General features: G+C 36.0%; 4 protein-coding genes across 4 annotated transcripts; all 4 read right to left on the bottom strand.

Annotated features, from left to right (window-relative positions):
- Positions 1–21: 21 nt before the first annotated feature.
- C9374_011845 (uncharacterized protein) lies at positions 22–1,809 on the bottom strand (the record flags this gene model as incomplete). Its single annotated transcript, XM_044687545.1, has 1 exon — positions 22–1,809. One exon carries the CDS (start codon positions 1,807–1,809, stop codon positions 22–24), a length of 1,788 nt encoding a protein of 595 aa, XP_044542930.1.
- Positions 1,810–2,037: 228 nt separating this feature from the next.
- Positions 2,038–4,035, bottom strand: C9374_011846 (uncharacterized protein; the record flags this gene model as incomplete). The annotated part of the gene is made up of 1 exon (XM_044687546.1): positions 2,038–4,035. The coding sequence occupies one exon, from the start codon at positions 4,033–4,035 to the stop codon at positions 2,038–2,040; it is 1,998 nt and encodes a 665-aa protein (XP_044542931.1).
- A 502-nt stretch (positions 4,036–4,537) lies between these two features.
- Positions 4,538–5,971, bottom strand: C9374_011847 (uncharacterized protein; the record flags this gene model as incomplete). Its single annotated transcript, XM_044687547.1, has 4 exons — positions 4,538–5,109; positions 5,177–5,244; positions 5,290–5,817; positions 5,874–5,971. The coding sequence occupies 4 exons, from the start codon at positions 5,969–5,971 to the stop codon at positions 4,538–4,540; spliced, it is 1,266 nt and encodes a 421-aa protein (XP_044542932.1).
- A 341-nt stretch (positions 5,972–6,312) lies between these two features.
- On the bottom strand, positions 6,313–9,987 carry C9374_011848 (uncharacterized protein; the record flags this gene model as incomplete). The annotated part of the gene is made up of 2 exons (XM_044687548.1): positions 6,313–7,546; positions 7,655–9,987. The coding sequence occupies 2 exons, from the start codon at positions 9,985–9,987 to the stop codon at positions 6,313–6,315; spliced, it is 3,567 nt and encodes a 1,188-aa protein (XP_044542933.1).
- Positions 9,988–10,176: the final 189 nt, after the last annotated feature.

Consider the following 10,176-nt stretch of genomic DNA (forward strand, 5'->3'; position numbering starts at 1 on the left):
TATATTCATGGTATGTATTTATTATTGTTCTGTCATTCTAACAATTTCACTCAGCCCATAAAAATCGGCCAGAGCTAATGCAATACTCTTTCCAAGGGACTGATAATTCTCCATTGTGAATGGAATGTACCTTTCCCTCGAGTTGTCACTAGTATTGGATTTATAGCTCAAAAAAGATACTTCTAAGGTATAGCAATATTTTGCAACCTGCAATACTTCTCCCAAAACTCTTCTTGAAGTGCCAAGCTTGGATGGGTCTTTGCATCTTTTGGTGTCGTTCATTGAGAATTCTCTCGCTTTTTGATCTAATAGCTTGGGAAATCTCAATTGATCATACGAATCTGACTTGGACGAGGAACTAGCATAGTTAACATACATGAATCCATTGAATGCTCCTGAATGTGAGTGTAGGTCCATGTAGAAGTCAATTTGAGATTGAGGATCGTTTTTCAATTCCAACAAATATTTCCTAACATGATAAATTGTTGGTTGCGACCACTCTTGAGGATTTAGCCAATGCCTATTAAGATCAAATCCCATCGAGCATGTTCTATAATTACCAATGGCAACACCGTCTGGATTCAACATGGGAACTATTTTGAATACTAAGTGATCCCTTAAAATTTGTGCTATTGGATGATTGGACACAATGAAACTGATAAATCCATGACAAACATAACTGGCAGGGGTCTCTCCTGGATGAACTCTGCTAGTCATCATTACAATTCTCTTTTTGGATGACGAAGATGGTTTGATGTTTGTAATGGTTAACAAGTCACATCTCCTCTGCTGCACACTACGGCATAGAAGACTCCTCTTGAAATAAGGAAAATTCTTGCATTCTATGAAAAACAAGAATTTCTGCAAGTCCGTATACGAGTAAGGATAACAATAGGCAAACTTATATTCGTCTTGCTCATTGTCAAAAACAAACACAAATGAGAGGAGATTGCTTCCTTGCTGCGACACGCTGTTACGTTTGGACCCTTTTTCCTTTCTATAATAATAGACTTGCTTTTCAGGAATTCTTTCCCATCTATTTCTACTGCTAGAACTTACAATCGGCGTCATGCCGTATCTATACAATGACTTGTTTTTGCTTAAATTCATAATGGTGAAGAGAACTTTTTGATTTTTCAAAACGTTGGACACTTTAAAATAGAACCACATCTTCTTGCTTGGATTGAAGGTATCTCCCCTTATATAGAGCTCGTACTCAAAATCATGTACTCTAACGACTTTTTCTAAATTTCCGCATTCAAAGGACGCATCAAACATTAAATTTCCACGGTATGTATATCGTGGGAAGGATTGACTGTTTGCTGAATTGGTTGCCTGTGAATTAGCACCCGATATGGCGCTACTTTTCGAAGATTTTGAGGATAAATCGGTATTGGAGGGAGAAGGAATTTCTTCAAAACTATCAAAGCCTTTCTGTTGTGCCTGTGAATTTACGCTGATTGTAACTTGTTGTTCAGAGTTCATCTTGACGTCCTCTTGAAAATTGCAAAGATCGTTTTCTTCCTCGGCTTCTTCTGGCGAAGAGGAGGACGAAGATGAATAGATGTGCTCATTGCTTATCTCATTCTTTTCAATCAAGGTGGAAAGGTACTCTTCGGAATAGGTACGTGTGTAGGGTTCTGTTGAATCATTTAGATCATTTCGCTCTTCTTCCTCCTCAGCCTTCACCATCTTAATAAAAGCCTCAATATCGTCGATTGTATTTACAATTCTCGGGTTTCCGAGTATTAAGGGTTCCGAGTCTATATTCAACTCATCTTGATCAAAGCCAAATGCGTGCTCATTCATCCTATGGGATGATTTATCCTCTATTCAATTTTTTTTTAAGGTCAATGATTTGACCCCTCATTTATTCCGATAACACAATTATTACATCCTTGAATTGTTTATTTACTTAAACATCAATTTAGTATCATGGAATGAAATATTACATGCATGTGATGGTGGAGGAATTGATAGCACTAGTTTCTCTGCATAGATAGTATATAAATACTGAATCTTCTTTGTACAGATTACTCAGATATACACTTCCTTTTGCATGATCAATGGAGTGTATAGAGTTTCAAAAGTGGCATCATACCCAATCCAAAAGAGCTCATACAACAGGAACATGTTAAACCATGTTTCACACACAAAGAATAACGCTAAAATTGGAAGTCGTTCATGCAATCGCCAATCATAGGTTGCGCCATAGGTTGCTGATGTTATTCTCCAATTCAGAAAGAGTCCAGTCAACCATGGAATAAATGCAAATAATGCAAACCATCCAAGTTTTGCGACAATCTTTGGCACCATTCGAGGCTTCAGTGTTAGTTGTACCTGGAAAGAGTGTCGTATTTTCTGTACAGATCGTATCTTGTTTAGGGGGTTCTTTGTCACACTTAATTCATATTTTTCAATAGCATCACATGGTCTTTTCATATTTTCAAGATCTTTGAATCGGTTTTTCTTATCACCTTTCTTAATCATATCACCATTTCGTAACAAGAAATAAAGATTTTGTTCAGTGGTCTCGGCATGCAAAGAACAATCTTCAATTCCAAACAATGGAAAACAATATCGTTGTAAAAATATTTCTTGTAAGGATTTCTCTGTTTTTAAAATCATGGTTCGTTGAGAAAGAAAATGAGCAAAATAAACAAAGTATTTCGAGGGAAGTTTCAATTGTTGCTTGATATTGCTGCAGTTGTCTAGTGTGGAATCAACATGTGAGCTTAAATTTGTGAAAATTTGAAAATTCATCTCCTTGTTGTTGGCAAGAAATATCTGACCTCTCAGTCGGATACATCTAGGATTCAGCGTACGATTAGGGCTGTATGGAAACATCATTTTTGTAGAACTTCTATTTTTCTGTTGCTTGTTTGATTCGTTGTTTGGGGTTAAAATATAGCTGTCTAGCAGTGATTTGATGATAGGATGTAAGGAGCTGAATGTTGGCATTGTCGTTAGAGAAGTCACTGGAGTTTCTTTGTTGGTAAAAATTTGATTCCTTTTCATACGCTTGTACATGGTATACTGTTTAACATCTTCATATTCGTTTTGTGTAAGCGATAGCTTGAATTTCTGAAGCATTGATCTAAATCCATGAAATGATGGAGAAAAACGACTCTTGTATTCAATGCAATGTACTTTCCAAAACTCTTCATTGTTACCACCAACATCGTTATCGTCATTGATCAATTTCACTATTATTAATGAGGATGAAGGTATCATCCAATTCACGGCAATTGGCTCTTTCGCAAGTTTAAGAACTACAGTGATTGTACTTTCATAGTGCCACAAGTAAATATAAATATTTTGGGAGACAAATGTAAATATAAATTGTAACTCTGAAATGGTCCATTGTTTGGATTGAAAGTGTTGAACAAAATGGCTCAATTGCCGTTTTGAGTCACATTTCAAGTATCTTTGAATGTGAACACGTTGTTGTGTATCATTTTCATTGTATGTTCGAATATGTTTCAAAGTTACAAAATCTTTCATGTTCGACAATTTTTCTTCACTATTAAATAAATATCTGAATTTTGTTGGAATACGCAATAAATCATAAATAAAATCTAAACTTTCAGTACACATGTTGTCATTTTGAATTTCTTCTTCATCATAGAAATCTCCATAACGCGTTCTCACCAAAGAAGATGGAATTTTTGGAACATTGAATTTCGCACAACTTATTTGAAATAAAAAACACATCATTTCAATAGTAGAAAGATATTTTTGTGATTTCAAGGAATCTCTAAAGAATATTTTTCGATTTAACCGATCGAGTAGGATTTTGTGTAAATCCCTCAAGTCCTCATCATGATTATTACAACATTCTTGGGAAATGGTTGAATCCGATAGAGATCTCTTCAAGATTTTGTTAAAAACCTTCTTCCAAACGGCTAAATATTTCCATTCAAATAAATATGGGGATGGAAGGAAAGAGAAAATCTCTCCGATCATCTCAGGAGGTAGTTGAAACCATTCACCAGCAGAGATGGTTGTTATGGGGCTCTTGCAGGAGAAGGCCATTTTTTTTAAAGTCCTTTTAGACAAATTCTTTCCCAAGACCCAATATGAGATCATTTGTTCCTTAAACACATTTCATTCCTTTTTATTAAATCAATGAAACAAGCCCAAAATTTAAATGTTTCAGCCATCGAATATGTGTTGAGTTGGGGATTTAAGTAAACATTGATGGTTTACAGAGTAATCTTTTCAAAATCAAAATCGTCTTGTAAAGTAGTAATAATTATTTTCAGGATCCTTTTGTAACAAATAAAGTACCACCTGACAAAATGATGGTGATCCTCCCTTTTGCGTTAGTTGCATTTTGAAATCCTCAATTTCATGCAAATTGTGATCAAAATCCACACCAAACCATTTTAAAATTACAAGACCTAGAGAGTACATGTACCTTCAAACATGCATTTTCCCTTTGATAGTATATATTCTTTGTCATACTTGAATCTCTTGAAAATTTCAAAATCTATCAGAAAATAATGATCATCGTATTTCACGATATTATCTGGTTTCACGTCATTGTGATGGCGACGGTTGCATTCCAATATTCTTCGGCTCTGGTTGTTTTGAAAAAGACTTGTTTACCTCTCATAATCTCTTTGTCATAACGTGTCACAGTCTTAAACGTTGGGTCTGGAATGAAAGAGTAAATATCTTGGTCAAAGTGGACCATTCGTTTCTGCTTTTGGGACTGAGCAGAACAAATTGCAGATGCAGAAATGTGGCTTCTGGTGCTCAAATATTGACACATTTCTTTGTGATAGATGTTCTTCATCGATGTCAAAATGAGAGCAATTAAATGAACTCGGTGAGAGATGTTGGTGTGGTAAAAGCTGCCCAAAAACTTCGTTGAATAATCAACTTGGATGCTTGTTTTCATAGTATCGTCTATCACGCTATACAATGCATATACATTTGCCTTTTCTTTGTCAGTAGTTATTCCAATGGTTACAATATCATTGTGCCATTGTTCGACGTTGTCATGAAGCAACTGGCGCAAACAATATGAGTGTGCCAATCGACACATTAAAACCAATTTTGGTAAATCTGGGTGCAACAAGTGATGATACTTGTCTGTTTTGTCTTCTCGTAGCAATGAAATGTAATAATTGTTACAAGGTTTATAGAATTCAATCATCCGGTTTCAGACGTCTAATTGCATTTTTCATGTGCTTTTGTGATTCAGATAGCATGAGTTGCTCATTAATTTCCACATTTCTTTTTCAACAGTTAGAACTTGGTAATATTTGATTTTCAGCCTACCTGTTTCTATAACAATTATCAAAGAGCGCACAAAAATCAAAAAGAGGATACACAAAAGGTCCACAAAAGGCCAATTCTGAAGGATCGTTACAGAATTGGGATGTATGTGGAGAGAAAGCTCTTTGCACAATATTTTCCAACCAATCTTTCTTTTTAGTTTCTAATAAATCAGCCAAATCTTGCATGGTCTGCTGTTTTTGAGTTTGTTCAGACGTTTTATCTGAAAGCACAGTCAGGTACTCTTTACAAGACACAAAAAAACTTGATTCTTCAATATTAATTTTTTGCTTGTCAGACAGCTCAATACTCAACACCTCCAATGTGTATCTAAAGAAGGTAGTTTTTTTCGCCAACTTGTGGCCAAGCGATGCCCACCAACAGTCAGGAAGCCTCTTTTGCATAATTGATCCATGAATTTTTGGCAAATCTGTGACTTGTGAAGGATTATATTGTGGTGTATTCGATTGCTCGATCTTGGCACAAATTTTTTCCAGTACAGCATGTGCGACTGTTTTAAGTTCGAATTTTCTTAGAAACAATGATTAAAAGTGAGCCCTACAAGCAATTTAAACTGTGATGCTTACCTCTCTGTTTTGATTTTTTTCTGTTTACTCTCCGAAAAGATCGTTGGGAGTGGATAGTGTTTGGTTCTTTTTTTTGTGTGTTGATGATGATCTTCCATATGATATGGGTGGTCTTGATTATTCGGAGGAGGAGTGGGTTGTGTTACGTAAAGTCAGGCTTGTGGTTTGTGAGGACATTTTTGATCAAAAAAAAGAACGGTTTTCTTTGGCGGTAAATTTTACAGCAACAATTTGTCTTTTTCAAATCTTTGACACTTTTCATGTAAAATCTTAACATTCTTCATGTCGGTCAGGGAGAGAAGAAGTGAACACTTTCCTTGAAGGTAATGACTATTCATGTGTATACTTGGAGTGTTGGTTGAGTCACTTCCGCCACCACCACCACCGCGATTCGAATGACTATTGCTACTACCGCTACTCATGGTATTGCTTTCCATGTTCACACGACGGTTGTTGGTTTGTTCATGACAATGGATTTCAACAAGGACTCGACTTGTTTCAAATCCGAATGAATTCTCTGTTGTAATTGATTGGCTTTGTTTTTGTGGCAAACGAGTTCATAAATTGCAAGTAGAGAAGAATTCTGTTGTGGTTCAGTTCCAGCACCAGTACGACCTTGTGTAGGATTGGCAACCATACCTCTTTGAGACAATCGTGAAGACAATGAGTATAATGGATGAGTTTTTGTGTTTTCATTCATGACATCTCTACCACTGGATGAGGATGGTAATTGAGGTGATGCAGTCGTACTATTCGTGGTGCTAGAACTAGTAGTGTTCGTAGTAGTAATGATATTCTTATGGTTGTGAATCGTTTCTATCATGGTCAGTGAGCTCTTGGCATGTTCGGGCATCACTTCATTCAATAGAATATCTTCAGAATAGGACTCATAAATCTTTTCACGTGGCAAAATGTCAATAAAATAACAAAGGAATGCTTCTTGCACTTTTTCATAGGTTTGTGGACCAATGAGAATGGATGTGTTGAAGTAATGATTGAGAGTGGTTAATTTGGATGCAATTTCAACGTTTTTTCCAAATACGGTATAGCTCATTCTGTTGGGTGTATGAACTAAATTTCCACACAGTACACTTCCAGTGTTAATTCCAATCTTTACACGAATAGGAATGTTGCACTCAGGTTCATTTTCACGAATTTGTTCAAGCAGTGATGTTTCTTTCTCACTCGTATCATCCTCATTTTCTTCCAAAAGATGTTGATCAGCATTCGCTGTCATGTCCACATTATCATTGGCGGCTTCTTTGTTGAAATGAGTCATTTCCATACATCCTTCCAAAATTTCAAATGCAGTTGCACATGCCTTCAACTCATGATCGTGCAATGGCATGGTCGTCGGTTCATTAAAATAGCACATCAAAGTTCCATCAACATTATTAAAAGTATCAATCACTCCTTGATGATTATGAATAATATCACTCACAAATGTGAAATAATTGTTTAACAAGTTGAGTAACTGATGAGGTTTTAAAGTCTCTGAAAGTGTACGAAAACCCTCCATTTCGCAACAGAGAATAGTCATGACGGGTAGAGCGGTGCCACCATAACCATACGGAGATGTGGCACAATTAGGTACAATGAAACCAGAGAGATCTTGAAGCAGAGCTTCTTGTTGTCGCATCATGAATTTCTTAATCACAATTTCGGGTACATATCTATGGAGCCATATAGGCGAGTCATGGTGAATAGTCCCATCATCAAATTTGATCATTAGAACCACATCCAATGAGAACGTTGAACTCGTTAGCATAACATCAACTTACTTGGTAATAGTATTCATACCCTTCTTCATACTCGACATGTATTCTTGCATTTCCTTAATGTCACTAAATAAACTCTTTGAATGACCATCTTTGAGAGCGTTAATATTCAAATCTGTTAGAGTGCTCAATTTCAACATTTCCATTGAAATTTGATACAATGGAGTGCTGATTCCTCTCACACAAAAGAATAAACAAATCATTCCAAATATAAATACAATTAAAAAAACGACTACTGAGGTAATTCCTCCTGTAATAATTTCATCAGCAAAAGTGGCAGTCTTTGTTGCAACAGCTACACCCCATGACAATTGATATAAATCATTCACAACAGTTAATTCAACGTCGAGTACAGTATCCTTATCAATAAATGTTGATCTTTCAATAAATTTGGAACAAATTCGATCCATAGATAGATCACAACTTGTAGAATTGAGTAATTTCAAAATATTCCTCGATCGATAGGAATTAATGATTGCTTGTGCTGTGTTGTATTTTGCATCATTGGTATTGGCATTGAGAGCAATTAAATCTCCGTCAGAATTTGTAATAAAAGCCAAGTCTAAATCTCCAAATAAATTACTTGAATTTTTCAAGAGACGACTCAATGTTTGTGATTGTAATTGAAATCCAACAACTCCATACAAATGGAGAGGATTTTTTTGAGAACTATTCAAATTCTCGGGAGATATAAAACGAATGGCATTGGTGGAATTTTCTGGTAAAAATGCATAGGAAGTATCTCCTTGTACTTCACTTTGTGGTAATTGGGTTAAATTATTGATCGTATAAACTGGAATGGTAACTGCAATGGTTTGATCTCCTGAAACAGTTTTGAAGACGGGTGCCCACCGAAATTCAGTCCAATAATCTTCACTTCTTGCATAGGTCTGATACCATGGCCGTGTTTGAACTCGTGTTGTGGAATTTGGATTACATGCCACCCGATAAAAATATTGTCTCAAATACATATCTGAAATTCTCTGATTGGGCATATATCTCCAATAGTACTGGCATTGAGTTTGTAATTCAATAGATCCATTCATAAGTGTGAAATAGCCTGGAGTATTTCTACTGTACCCAATATAGACATTGTCATATCGTGCAAAATTAACAGCATCAATAGGCATACTAGTTCCATAGAGGTCAACAATGTAGTGAAAGAGTGTGAGCCAATGTGTCGTATTTTTAACATCAAAATGTGAATCACTCATTTGCCATCGCATCGTGTCAATCGCTAGCGAAGTATAATCCACTAAATTTAAAATTTCTTGTCCACTGAATGTTCGAATTTGTAATTGTTGTGAGTTGAGCGTATCTTGCACAACTTTTTGACCACTACTATACAATAAAATAAATGCAGCAGAAATTCCAAATATTCCTTGCAAAATAAAAAGAAACAAAAGAGTGTTCATGATAGTGATACACCGAGGAGGATGACAAAGAAAGGTCACTGGTCTTGACGCACAGCACATACATTTGAATAATAACCATATGGAATATTCACTATGAAGAATTTCCGATTCTTTTTCATCATGTGACAAGGATGTATTCTTCATAAAGTGATTGTGACTATGATTATAATAATTACTATCATCTTCATCATCTGTATCATTGTAATCTCCATCATCTTCATGAATGATGGCATCTGTCATTAATCGAACATTATTTTTCGAACTTTTTCGTTTGGAGTTGGCCGATGATGATTCAGCAGCGTTTTGTATCACTCGAATCGTATCATTCTTTTCTAGCACTGTGAGCGAGAAAGGAAGAAGAGAAGACAGAAAGGATGAACTTGTTGATGGTTGTGATAAAACATGTTGTGGATGTTGAGAAGAAGAACCTTGTTCTAATAATTGTTCCGAACTATTGAAATCGATCATGTTTGCTGCGCTACTCGTGATGGGAGTATTGGTTGGAAGTGTCAGGTGTGGTTGTTCACTGGTAATTCTTGTTGTATTAGTTGATGGTACAATGAAGGGCGTACTGGATTTCTGTTGTTGTTGCGAATTTAAATTTTCTGGAGTATTAGTTGTTACACGAGCTTGTTGTTGTTGTGTTGATGATAATGATGATGATGCTGGAATGACTTTTTGTACTCGGGAGAAGTGAGAAGCGCAACAAAAGTAGGAAAGAAAGGCTTCCAGCAGAGTTTGTGCTTGATGTCTCTTTCTTCGTCCGAGATGAGAATCAAAGCCTTTTCGTTGTTGTTGCATTTTGTTGTTCGATGAAGTGGATGATGGAGGTGATTCTGAATAATGAAAACGTTGTTCGGCATCTTCAAATTCGTTCAGAGCGACCGTGTCTCCGTCGCGTTGTTGCTCGTGGTTCAACATGCTCTTTTTTTGTGCTCTGGTCTGTAATTAGTGTGCAGGTAATACGAAAATTTTTTCGAAGTTCAGTCTTAGGCTAACCGTTCAATTTAAGGTTTAATTAAACAACAGCTACTCGTTCAGAAACTTGAGTTTATTTCTCCAACAATATCTTAGCTGGATTACTTCACCTACAATTGCATAAACTAACCT

The sequence above is a fragment of the Naegleria lovaniensis genome (assembly GCF_003324165.1).
Source record: "Naegleria lovaniensis strain ATCC 30569 chromosome Unknown tig051, whole genome shotgun sequence".
Classification (NCBI taxonomy): domain Eukaryota; phylum Heterolobosea; class Eutetramitea; order Acrasida; family Naegleriidae; genus Naegleria; species Naegleria lovaniensis.